The 13,605-nt window shown below is 39.6% G+C and overlaps 1 protein-coding gene across 1 annotated transcript in view; it reads left to right on the forward strand.

Moving 5' to 3' along the window:
• Positions 1-6,941, forward strand: part of LOC132980055 (melatonin receptor type 1B-B-like) — a 41,873-nt gene extending 34,932 nt beyond the window's left edge. Inside the window, exons 2-3 of the mRNA XM_061045955.1 lie at positions 2,588-2,706; positions 5,988-6,941. Coding sequence (XP_060901938.1) covers positions 2,588-2,706; positions 5,988-6,737 — 869 coding nt within the window. The 3' untranslated portion in view covers positions 6,738-6,941. The remainder of the gene's footprint in view (positions 1-2,587; positions 2,707-5,987) is intronic.
• The last annotated feature ends 6,664 nt before the right edge of the window (positions 6,942-13,605 follow it).

Raw genomic sequence — 13,605 nt, forward strand, 5'->3', positions numbered from 1 at the left:
CCTACAGTGTGGCTGCCAGCAGTCAATAATAAATAATATTCTTTTTATGAATGAATTTGCCTCTTGTGTGAAATGTGTGTAGAAATAGGCCTACAGTGTATTTTAATGTCTACCATAATGGTGGGACTTGGAGAGCCAAATATTTTCAGAGGTGGTACGCAGTCTAAAAAGTTTGAGAACCAATGTTTTATGGTGATGTTGTCCTTGTGTTTCTTGTCTTCTGTGTGCTCCTGTTGCAATGCAAATTTCCCCTTGTGGGAAACAACTGGGACAACAGTTTTCTCTTTTAGTATTATTTGTAAAATGTCATTATTATTTTTTATTTGTTAAGGGCTTACCAGGTTGGTCGGGAGGGGGGGGGGGGCACTGTGGCTCATGGGGGGGCATGGGCTGAATCTCCTCTGCAGCCAATCAGGCATTGGTTCACAGTGGGTTTCAGGAAGATTAAAAAAACGCAGAAGAAGAAGAATTGAGGAGGAGTATTACACAAAACAGAAAACTCGTACTGACCTTCAGGCTATGATTCTGCCCACCTACACTCCCCTCCCCCCTCCACATCCAGCTTGATGTGAAGATTTCAGGTCAGAGTACAGAGTCTCTCTGTGACACCTGAAACTAGATTAGAGATGAGAGATTACTGAGCTGTTTTCTATCTTTAGCTGCTTTTCATGTTCAGGGCGAGCGAGTGGTTCCTCATCAGTCGGATGATAGATGGAGGTCACATCGAGCAGGAGAGAGAGAGTCCTCTGAGCAGGTCACAGGACGGAGGAAAGTTCTGGAGGAGCATAAAGTGAAACCTGAAGGACAAAGATGGAGCTTTTAGCTGTACACCTGAAGACAGAGAGAGAGGAAGACTTCTGACCTGTAGAGAGAAACCATCATCATGTTTAATGTCTTACTGAGCTTTAACAGGCAGTAGAGTCACCTGTGCAGGATTTCTGGGCCCAATAAAACATATCAAACAGCATGCACATCTGAAGCTTTGAGAACTGGGTGCTGGACAAGAAATAGACAAGAAGAAGAGTGAGTCTGCACACCAGAAGCTGCTCCAATTCACACTTGATGAAATGTCATGGAGCATACCGTTACATGGATAAATGTTGATGTCTAGGCCCAGAGAAAGGTACACATTCTTCTGGCTCAAAAATCTGTTTAAATAGTTCTGTTCTCTAAAAGTATTTGGTTATCACAACATTAAAATGACCAAACTAATTAATGAATGAAACTGTTTTTTTTCTGTTTAAAGTAAAAGAAAACTGAATGTTTACGGTGTGTATTTTGTTGAAATGTGCGCTTTATTTGGACTTAAGAAGGGAAGTTTGGGATTTATTTTTTTCTTATTCACTTCAGGGCAGGTGAGGTTGATTACACCTGCAGTCAATCTGGTACTGATTACTGAGCTCGTCTCTGACTGGCCCAAGAGGACAGGTATCAGGGGATTTAATGTGTGTGAGAACAGCAGACAGGTTGATGTGTGTCAATTTTGAGAAGGCTGTGTGGAGGGCCAGTTTTCTCTGATTGCCTAACTTTTCCTGTTTTTGTCTGCAGAGGACATTTGCTAAAGGAAAGAAGATGTTTTTTACGTTATTTTTTTGTGTATGTGGCTGGTCGGAATCAATTTCTCTTTCGACTGAGAAAGCTGCAACCTGGTTGTTGCTTATTTTTTCCACTCACACTGTCTGCCATCCAGAACCACAACAATCACCACATGTGACATTTCTATGAAAAGATAAGGCCTGAAACATCAAATGTGGTGTTTCATTATTTCATTTTTATTGTAATTTCTCTCATTGTCCTATTGACACGAGGTGTTCATCATCAGGGCCTGGATGTTCAAAAATGTAATCCAAATAAAAGACAGATAGATAGACACTTTTGTTCAAAGAAAACAGATAGGATCACCTTGGTCCAGGTACAGACATTTCATATTTCATAAGGATTCCTTAATCTGATCACAAGCTTTAAAGATGTAACACATGTAGGATAATGGACTACATATTGAGAAAAACAGACTATTATATTTTGAATTATTATACCCTAATAATTCTACTTAAGAAATGGTGTGAAATAAAATATTTTTATTGTATATTTTATATTTGTTTTAATCAAATATTCGTTGTCGTATTTTCACCCAATAGAAACGTTTGAAAACAGGGTGACTGTAATTTCAGCCAATCAGAAGCCAGCAACGGCAATTAGTCCTGCCCACCTGTTCAGGTTTGTGGGTAAAATCTTATATTGCAAGCATTAATTACCCCTTTTGGATGTTACAGAGACTTCACAGTATACATACTTTGTCCACCGGGTGGCGCCAAAATCCACAGAGATGAATACAGTGTAATGAGCTGTGTGTGTGTGTGTGTGTGTGTGTGTGTGTGTGTGTGTGTGTGTGTGTGTGTGTGTGTGTGTGTGTGTGTGTGTGTGTGTGTGTGTGTGTGTGTGTGTGTGTGTGTGTGTGTGTTTGTTTTGGATCTGAGGTAGCTCAAGTGTGTCCGTGCACACATGTCTAGCTGCTGCTGCACTCAGCATGTTTTAATTTAAAGCCTCACATTTCTCCTCTTGTCTCCTCTCCTTGTGTCCTTCTTAGGGAACGTCTTTGTGGTGAGCCTGGCCTTCGCTGACCTGGTGGTCGCTTTCTATCCCTACCCTTTGGTGTTGTACGCCATCTTCCATGACGGCTGGTCCCTGGGCGACACACAGTGCAAAGTGAGTTAGAAATGTAAAACCTGATGATGACTGTGTTTAAAAGATATTATAAGAATACTGATTGTATGCAGTGATGTGAAAGTCACGTTTTAGAAGAAAGTCATGAATTCAGATCAGATGAAGAAAACCTCCAAAAACCAGAAACATTAAAATGTGTAAGAATCTCAGTAAGGATCCTTCTTTATAGAAAAATGCAGATTTAAAGAGCAGACATAATTAATAATCACATTTAACAAACTAACTTATACTGCTTTATGTCTGACCTCAGCTTTACACTGATGTCAGAAATATCACTGTATTTCTTCATAGATTTAAATCTGCCTTTTGCTTCTTGTTTTCTCCCTCGGTGACAGAAACACAGTTCATCATCTTGCAGGCGAAAAGGAAATCTTCACTGATTGACCTCCTGATTAGCTGCCGAGATAATTACTCATTGATTTGTTAATGTCTTCACGGTGCAGAAAACTTTACCCTCCCTCTTCCTTATTTAGCTGCAGAGTAAGCTCCTCTTAAACTGAAGCTAATGACGCTAAAAGCTGGTCTATAATGGAAGCTGTTAAACACAGCAGCACTGAACTGCAGGCTATTGTCAGAAAAAACAGCTCAGTCCTTTTTAACCAATCAGGGAACATCCATTGTTCACTCTGGTCTGGGATACTAACTTCTGATTGGCTGCAGCATATCAATAATCCCTGACAATAGACACTTAGTAGTTCTAAGTAGTCTCTGAATCAATGGTCCAGCTATTCATTAGTCTGTATCTAAAATGACTAATTATAGAAACAGGGACGCAGTCGAAGCCTTCATGTATTATTAATGAAACTTGTTAAAAAGCTCACATCTGGTTTGAAATATGAGTGACTTTCTTGAACTTGTTTGTAGAAAATGACAGCTCTGATGAGGAGAGAGAAACTGAAAAGAGAAGAGAGTGTCGTCCTGCAGTACCTCTGAATGACCACATGAGGGATTCTGCAGGAAGTACACTGCCCGTCTCTATACGCAGTTATACATCAGCATCATCTCACATCCTATTCACTGTTGAGCTCTCTGCTCCAAACTGACCAAAGTAAACATGGCCAACCATTCAGATCCCTCGGTGCGTCCCATTTGACCCTGGAAGTAGGAAAAATTCTCAGTTGCCAGTTGGATAACGTCATCAGGAACAACCCCTTAAGTCTGAAACTCAGTGGTACTTCAGCCCAAGCTAAAAATCCAACATGGCTGCTACGTACATCAACTATAAAATTTAAATTGTGGATTATCACAATTTAGTCTTGTTTTTGTATATTTCAATCTATCACACCGATAGTATAGTGCAAGTTCTCTCTGTGTAACATGTCATGTTACTTTCTCATCACAGAGTGTGTTGTTATCACCTGGTATTAGCTAACAAATCAAAGGTACTCCTGGAGGTGTCCATGTTGCTTGTTTGACTTGTAGCAACTTTATAACTGGAATGTGGATACCTCAGGTGTGATGTCAAACCTAGATTAAGATCTGCCTGAGATTGACCACAGTAAACATGGCGTAAACAGCTTTTTGCTTCAGACTGATGGTGCGTTCCTTTGACCTTGACCTGTCAGAGCTGGGAATGACGCCGCGTCCTAGGTGATCGCATTCCAGTAACGCGTTGGCAACAAGTCAGAAAAGAAATATGGACGCCTCCAGGAGTCGAGTCTCGAGTCCACAGTGCTCAAGTCCTAGTCGAGTCCCCATTACCTGAGTCCTCAAGGTTGAGTGTGAGCCGAGCTCCAAGATGAGCTTCAGTTTTTCACTTTAGATCATGAATTGATTGATTTAATGAGGTTAAATGTGATTAATGAGCTGGAGTCTACATGTTTATACCTCAGTCTTGGAGGGTGACATATTGTTAAAAAGTAGAGACAAATTGAACTATCATAATTTATGTTGAGCTGTGCAAGCTTTCAGCTGTTTTTTCTTGTGTTGATATATGAATGACTTCTTTAAATATTATCTTAAAAAGCTGTTTAAAGAAACTGTAAACTTTTCCATGTGTGCAGTGATTTCATAGTGATGTCACTGCAGCATACATCATGGGACATTTAAGCAGCAAAATAAAAAAAGATTTAAACTGTTATACTTTGACAGGACAGAGGAAACTCTCCAGAGAGGACTGATAAACTTTTATCATCTAAAATAAAATGTTGAAGACACGTCTGATGAAGCTCAGGATTTATGAGGAGGACTACTGTTTCACTACAAACTATTTCACTGAACCTCGACTGTGGGGCCTTTTGGATGTGTAGAAAACACATTTATCAATTTAAGATATTTAATGATCCTGTAGGTGTGTGTGGAGATTTAAATTATGAAGGAAGTTACAGCGTTGTGCATCGTGCAACAATGTGCAGCGTGCCCCTCTTAAGGAGACTCGTGGATCTTCTCTGCCAGTGGGATCACTTCAGGTGTAAAGTCAAAAAATACCTGCAACACACCCATTATTAATAATCAGAATTTAATATTTTATGACGCTGTTTGCCCAATCAAATGATTTTATGATCATATCATAGTAATCCATGCGTCACTACAACACACAAACTGTGGACTAGACTGCACACACGGGGCATGAATCCAGGTTGAGTCACAAGTTCAGAAAATCAAGTCAGACTTGAGTTCAAGTTTTCTCCCTCGGTGACAGAAACACAGTTCATCATCTTGGAGGCGAAAATGAAATCTTCACTGATTGACCTCCTGATTGGCTGCTGAGATAATTACCCATTGATTTGTTAATGTCTTCAGGGTGTGTAGACCCTCTTCTTCCTTTTTTTTAGCTGCAGAGTAAGCTCCTCTTAAATCAGAATCAGAATCAGGGTTTATTGCCAAGTACATTTACACAAACAAGGAATTTGACTTGGTGTATTGGTGCTAAACAATTAACAAGGAAATAAAGCAGAACTAGCAACAACTTAAATAATACACTATAAGAAGATATTACAATATATAAAATAGAATTTAAAAATGTAAAATACAAAAATTTAAAAATGTAAAATTAAACTGAAGCTAATGACGCTAAAAGCTAGTCTATAGACTTGAGTTCAAATCCGGAACTGGAGCACTACAACACTGCCTTTAGCATGTCTGTTTTCAGGACTCTGCAGGCTCTTGGGTTCAATAACTCCTGATAATGTGGAACACTTTGAGCATTATCCTTTAAATAATCCACTCATTATTCTGTGGTTACATTAATAACACACTGAGCTGCCCCCCCCCCCCCCCCCCGTCTTCCTCTCTCTGTCTCCCCCCTTCCCTTCCTCCGCCAGGTGAGTGGCTTCCTGATGGGCCTCAGTGTCATCGGCTCCATCTTCAACATCACAGGCATCGCCATCAACCGCTACTGCTACATCTGCCACAGCTTCAGCTACGACAAGCTGTACAGCTACAGGAACACGCTGCTGCTGGTGGCGCTCATCTGGCTGCTCACCGTCGTCGCCATCGTGCCAAACTTCTTCGTGGGCTCGCTGCAGTACGACCCCCGCGTCTACTCCTGCACCTTCGCTCAGACCGTCAGCACCTCCTACACCATCACCGTGGTCGTCGTTCACTTTTTCGTGCCCATCGCCGTGGTAACCTTCTGCTACCTTCGGATCTGGATCCTGGTCATCCAGGTGCGGCGTCGGGTGAAGTCCGAGGTCCGCCCCCGCCTCAAGCCCAGCGACCTGAGGAACTTCATCACCATGTTCGTGGTGTTCGTGCTCTTCGCGATATGCTGGGCGCCATTGAACTTCATCGGGCTCGCCGTGGCGATCGACCCGGACGCCGTGGCCCCGCTTATCCCCGAGTGGCTGTTTGTGGTCAGCTACTTCATGGCGTACTTCAACAGTTGCCTTAACGCCATCATCTACGGCCTGCTCAACCAGAACTTCCGCAGGGAGTACAAGCGGATCGTCATGTCCGTGTGGATGCCTCACCTGTTTTTCCAGGAGACGTCGAGGGGGGGCACCGAGGCCATGAAGAGCAAACCGTCCCGAGGACTGAACAACAACGAGCAGCTGAAGGGAGAGTCTCTGTGACTCTCTGTGTGTGTTTATCCTCCTTCTTCATCTTCCTCCTCTGACTGCTCACCTGAGGGGCAGAAGTCATGAACTGTCTACAGAGCGAGTGAAGAGAGGAAGATAAATACACTTTGTGTTCTTTATTGAGTGCCATTCATTTAACTGAAGGCTCCTCAGTTCTACATTATAATCTGACTGTTTTATAAAGAGTATCTTAAATGTAGTTTTTTCTCTTTCTATGCCTCAAACTTTTCTCAGCTCGGTTTGCGCAGGTTGAACATTAGATTAATTTTCCCCTGACAGAGTGAAGAGAAAAATGCCAACAGAACAAAATAAGCAATAGTCGGCTTCAGGGGATGAAAGTCCGTGAAAAAAGAATCCATGGAGCTGAAACACCTGAAGATGTGTTTGTCTGTTATTGAAGTTCACAGCAGCAGATGTAGTCTCTGTTTGTGAAATGAGTCCTGACACTTCCTACACTGTTACTCCCAAAACTGTGAGATCACTATACCATCAGATTGTTATTAAATGTTCTGAGCACGTTCACCTACTACTCTGATATTTAACATGAGGTTCTGCAGCTCACAGTTTACATTCAGTGCCAACAGTGAGATCAAACACATGAAGCTGGAGTGACGCTGTGCAGGGTGATACACAGACGGTCTGAAAATTAGAATGCAAGTTTTGATAAAGAAACGTAAAAAAGAAAATTCAGTTTGGATTCGTTCATGTTTTTATTGAATGTGATCTGATGTGATGCAGAATGATCAGATATGAACATCCTGCTTGAAATCTGGTCACACTCTTTGATCTTTTCTATTTTGTTGTTTTTAAAACTTTATATTTAAGTTGCACTTCTGTTCAGACTCCGCAGGATAGTAAATGTTCTCTATTTCCCCATTTCAACCAAAGAGTTCAGGAACCAAGGAACCAGAGAAGAAATCAGGAACTAATGTCCCGTTCACTCTTTTCTATTTGCTTTTGTACCACATCTGAAACACTTCAACAGAACCAGACTGCAGTGAGATGAATGTAAACCTGTTTGCCTGGAAGTCAGACACTTGACAGTCCATTCCATTTGATTGGATTTCTGTACTTGTCCCAGTATACGATGACCAAGGGAGAATCCATTTATTGACAGAAGTCTGTCTGACTCCTCTACGGTAGGTGGTGATATGCCCCCATTAGACCTTCTTCATGTTGACCCATCACGTCACAAACCAAACAATCGACAAACAAGCTAGCAAGCAGCAAACTGTTTTTAAGTCAAACGGTGAGAACATGGACAACAGCTTTGTTCATTTCATGCGTTCTCTACTCCATGTTGATACCTTTGTCCTGTTTTCTTCTACACATCTATGCGGTTGGCTTTCAAGGACAAAGCCCGGTGCAGGAACTGTGGAGCATGCTCAAAACGGCTATAGGCTAGTTTTGATCTTATCGAGGTGTTTACACTCAAGAGTAAATCGACCCCCAAACACATCAGTGTGTTAGTCTGACTTCAAGAAGTTTGATGATTTCTGTCAGACTAACATGTTAATTATTAAAAGTCCAGTTTAATCGCAGCAACACAATAAATCATTTTTTTACATCCCACTAACTGAATAATGCAAAACAGATTAAAACTCCTGACGAGCTATAAACTTCAGGTAGTTTATTTTTTTATAAGTTAATTAAATCTGGCAAAGTCTTGTCAATCGACACAACTTTTTGAACAGGTTTTTAGTCCTCGTGCAAACACTGACACTGTGTGGTTCCAGTGCCCCCTTTATGAAGCAACGATGCTAACTGCCTCTAAAAGTTCCTGAGTCTACCTGGTGCCTCCAGAGGAAGGCTCATAATGAGACCAGGAAAACAAGACTGAGAATCTGTCTCCTCTGTTCAAACTGTAGGAGAAGTTTGTGATTTCTTATAAAGGTTCTTTGGTTCCTTGAAAGGTCCCTCTGTGGAGCCAGGAGACATGTTCAAGAGATGAAGATCTCAGCCTTTAGGGACCTGCTTTACACTCTCATTTTGAAGCTTTGATTTCTGTTCTCTGATCTTAACCTGCTTTAATACTAAGGAAGGGATATCCCGAACTGTGAGTATAGGTTTCCCATTAGGAAATATTCTCTCTGATCAGTAAATAATACATTTAGTCATCAGTTTCCCTGTGAAGACGAGTTCATTTTAGTTGCTTTTCTGAGATCCCAACGTATTTTTACCGTTATCACGGGATAACAATGTTAGTTTATGTGATAACAAGTTCATTTCTAGAGATCTCAAGAAAACAGTTAAAATCTAATTTGATATCAGAGGAGAACTGAGTGAAAAAACAAACAAACAAAAAAAACAAGGTGTATATCCGCTTAGGGCTTCTGTAGAGTACAGTTCACAAATCTGCACCAAAGCAGCGATCACTGAAGGAAACTCAAAAATGCATTAAAAAAATGTTGGTTTTTAAAAAAATATATATACATAAGACTGTGTTTAATAACTGTAATGCACTTAGATTTTGTACACTGCAGCTGTATGAACGAGGACTCGGATCGGTGAACATGGTCGAGACATCCCTGCTCCAATAATTTCTGATAACTTCTAAAAAACCAAACTGAGCCCTGTACTCAAACCTGTGATGATGTTTGTTCACCTCAGGGTGTCTCCTGTTTGGCGAGATGTCTTACAAAGTGTCGGGCACGGACAGATGAATGACTACAGTATAATATAAGTCCTGCTGGGTTTGTGTATTAGTAATGAACACTGTGCACCAAATCTTTTTAAAGCTTCACTTTAGAACTGTTTTTTTTTGTCTTTTTTAATGATGATTGTGAATTAATGCACTGCAGCATGATGAACCTTCACTTTGTTATCTGTCGATGCCTCAAATGTCTAATGGACGTCTCCATTAGTGCCTGATTTATGTTCATTTCAAGAGATTCTACCAAAAAACAAAAGAAAAACAGGCTGAAAGAAGGCTGTGGTGGGTTAACGGTTTGTTATTAATAAGTTCCACTCTGAAGGTGACTCATCAGCTGATGATGCAGCTTCATGGTGTGTTCACTTTCTGCAGGAGGAATATTTTATATAAGTGCTTCAGATTCAATTTGAACACACCTTCAGTTCTAGTAAACTTTATATCTATGAGATATTTCAGTTCTTAGGCCAAACATGAAGTCATCAAACACTCTTGATGGCATCTAAAAGCACAATTGTCTCTGCAGCCGGCTGACAGTGTACTTATGCTGTTTACAGGTAACTATCTTAGTAAAGTTTGAATCTTAGTAATGAAGAGAATCTCTCTATGCATTTCATCCCGATCACGACAACACGACAGCTACAAGCTTCCTGAACACCTGTGAATAAAACTCTTTATATCCGGTTTATCTTAGTAAAAGCAGCGGGTGCAGCTCGCTCTGCAGAGCTGACACGCTGCTGCAGAATGTGCATGACATTTATGATCCAGTATTAAAATGATGCTTTGATTTGGGAGGAATGTTCTGATAATGAAGACTGAGAAACTGCTGCTGGTAAAAATGATGAAGATGCTGATGTTGATGATGATTGTGCATAATTAAATATAGATGCTGTGAAAGATAAACAGAAAAGATGTTGCCTATTGAAGGAGCACTAAGTGATGTTTTAAAGAGATTCTTCACTTTCTTTTACTGAAACATCTTTATAACAAACACAACTATCATAATACCAGAGTTTAATGTTCAATATGATTCTAGTAAACATCAAATGATATTGATACCTGTTTGATACCATGGCAACGAAAGTGGAAGTCCTAGGAACCCACTATTGGGTAATTATTTGATTTTAATTCTGAAAAATTGCAGCAAATTTTTGGTTAGCGGGTGCAGCTAAAACTAGCATTAGATTAGCAATGACTATGTATCATTGTAGAAAACAAGTGGCAACCTTAGGTGTTGAAAAATAAAGCCAATGCCAAAGTGTAAGATCCTGCAGCTTGTCGACTTCACCAACCGAGGTGCATGGATCCAGCAAAACTTGTACTATGAAGATCAACTTTATTAACAAGTTGGACCTAAACCTAACCCTACCTAAAGGGTAGCTTGAGCTTTTTGACATCTCCAAGAGCCCCAGAAGACACATATACACACCACATTCAAAAATGCCAATTTTTGCAGAAATGAACATGTTTAAAGCATCCGTTTTGACTTTAAGACATTCATTTTAAAACAGCGTGTCTGAGACAACGTTTTCTCTGCAGGCCGTTTAATGAGTCCACACCCTTTAACCATAAACACAGAGTTCAGGGTTAGACTCAAATATTAGAGGTCAGGGTTGAAAACAAAATCAGACATTTGAGAGAAATGAAATAATAGAGTTTTAAATGAAGCTTCATGAAAACATCTGATTGTTTGTCCATTTTTAAATCGTTATTTTTAGTCCAAACTGAGATTGTCAAAATTAGATTTGCACTTATTTACAAAATTCATGACACATCCTGGATTGTTTATATAAAGGTATTTTGGTGAGAAAAGTATGTGCTTACTGTGTTGGGTCTTTATCAATGAAAACAATGAATTATGTACTTTTTTTTTTTAAAGCAATATATCACCGTTTTTCGTGCCAGGGGTGTTTAGCTTCAACGATGTCATACTTTATAATCGATTAAATTTACTGATCTCTTAGTGCTCCTTTAATCAGGAAAAAAAATCTGTATGTTTTATTTAATCATGTGACTGGTGGAACGTTTCACACTGTAAAAAAAAAATTAAAATGTCAATAAAACATTGTTTTTAATTTTCTGAACTTCTGTTGAAAGTTTTCTTTAACAGACAAATCAACTCAAACTGATCTCACACTCTGGATTAAAATCACATATGAACATGCAGGGTGCACCTACATTAAAATGTTCATTTGATCCACTGTTGAAGGAAAAGTGTAATAAGTCACATCTAACGTGTTATCCTGGAACTATTAAGTCAAAGAGTTAAAGAGTAAAGTGATCACACTCTCTCACTGCTGTGGTTTAAAATACTAAAAAGTCACACATTGTAAAGATACATTAAGACTTTGAACTTAATAAAACCATTCCTCAAAACACCCCACACATGAATCATAAAGTCTCTCTAGATTTCACATTTTGGCTAATTTCAAAGGTTTTATATGTTCTTATGTATCAATAGTTGTATAATTATAAGTTGCAGCAGCCTCCTCTGTGTGACTTGCTGTTATCATGATACAAACTTGAACTGTGTTTAAATGTTTTGTATGCCTCCTCTGTCTCTGCTGTCACTTTCTATCCTTATTTAACTCCTCTGCTGCTGATGCTTTCTGCACATGCTCAGTAGCTGAATCCCTCTGAGTGCGGCGCCTGAGGCATGATGGAAGATTAATGCATTCAAATTGCCTATGTCGGACCCAACATTACTGAAGTTGCAGGGTGGTGGAGGAGTCAGATATCTGCTGACGGGAGCAGCGGCTCGGGGCTGAAGAGGAGCTGAATATTGATTTTTTTTTTTTTTTTTTTTTTTTTTTACCAAAATCTGTTCATGACATCCAGCAGTGAGCTGCAGAGACGCCAAAGGTCTGTTTCTACACGACAAATATCATCCAACCAACCCTGAAATAAAGTACAATTTATTTTAAAACAGTCTGCAGAAACAAATATTAACACATAAGGCTTTTATCCGAGGACAAACAAAGATTGGTGGTAAGAAGAAGAGGATGATGAAGATTGAGGAGCCAGTGGTGTAGAACTTTACAGAAAAGTTAAATAAATGATCATGGATTCATTCACGACCTGATGCATTTCAAAATAAGATGATAAATAGCTGTCTCTAATTGAGACCTGCATTTATTCTAAATGTGCAGCAACACACGGCTAGTGAAAGGGACTGGGCCTTTAATTGAGATGGGCTTTTATTACAAGTTTTACAAATCTAAACCTGATATAATGAACACACAAAACATCATCTGTCATGTTTTCTGTGTTCAATAATACAATACAATAATACAGAGTCATGATGACAAATCATCACACTCCAACAGTCGTAATCACAGCTTGAGCGACTTGCATAGGGGATAGATGTAGTTACTGTCTCACTGAGGTGAGGACAGAGACAAAACCCTTCTGCAGGGAGAGAACTATTGGATCCATTCTTTGGGTACCCTTCTTCAGTTTAATGAGGGCATATGATTTATCTGTTTCCTATGAACTTATTGTTATTGTCATTCTGCTTTATTTTTGTTTCTGTTGTCTCTATGTTGGATCTGATCCTTGAGGTGAAAAAGTTTATTAAGGCTGCTTGTTTACTACCTCTTTGTTGAAAAGATGTGTGGTGGAGACTCCCCCTGCTGGGATTGCCTGGTACCTATTTTAGACACGTATAATAGGACTCGTGTATGTTGTGAAAATTGCCTTTTACATGCTGCAGAAGAGCGTCTGCTCCAAACATCAGTGTGACAATTAAAAGTACAATTCAGAGTGCTGTCCTAATCATTTGTCTTGTTTTGCACATTCATTTGGGTTTCAGAACCCAGTTGTTATGCACTATTAAGGAGTTGAGCGTGTATTTTATTACTATTACAAGAAAAGGAGACAAACAACATTTTGTTTATATCTGACTTTCTGTGAGATATCTGCAGAACAGACAGTGAAGATAGGTTCAGGTTTCAGTTTCGGTCAAGATTCAGATAATGATACAAATCAAATGATATCAATACCTGTTTGATACCACGGCAAAAAAAAAACAACCAGAAGTAACGACCAATATTGGGTAACTTCTTGATTTTTAATGAACAAAAATTGCAGGCTTATTCCTTCACATGGTCTAAATTGTACAAAAACATTGGCAACAGTACTGAAATGTTGCCAATATGCCTGTGGCAGCTTTAAGTTAAAAATAGGACTGAAGAACTGTCTTTTTTTTAAGTA

This window comes from Labrus mixtus, chromosome 9, assembly GCF_963584025.1.
Source record: "Labrus mixtus chromosome 9, fLabMix1.1, whole genome shotgun sequence".
Taxonomy (NCBI): Eukaryota; Metazoa; Chordata; class Actinopteri; order Labriformes; family Labridae; genus Labrus; species Labrus mixtus.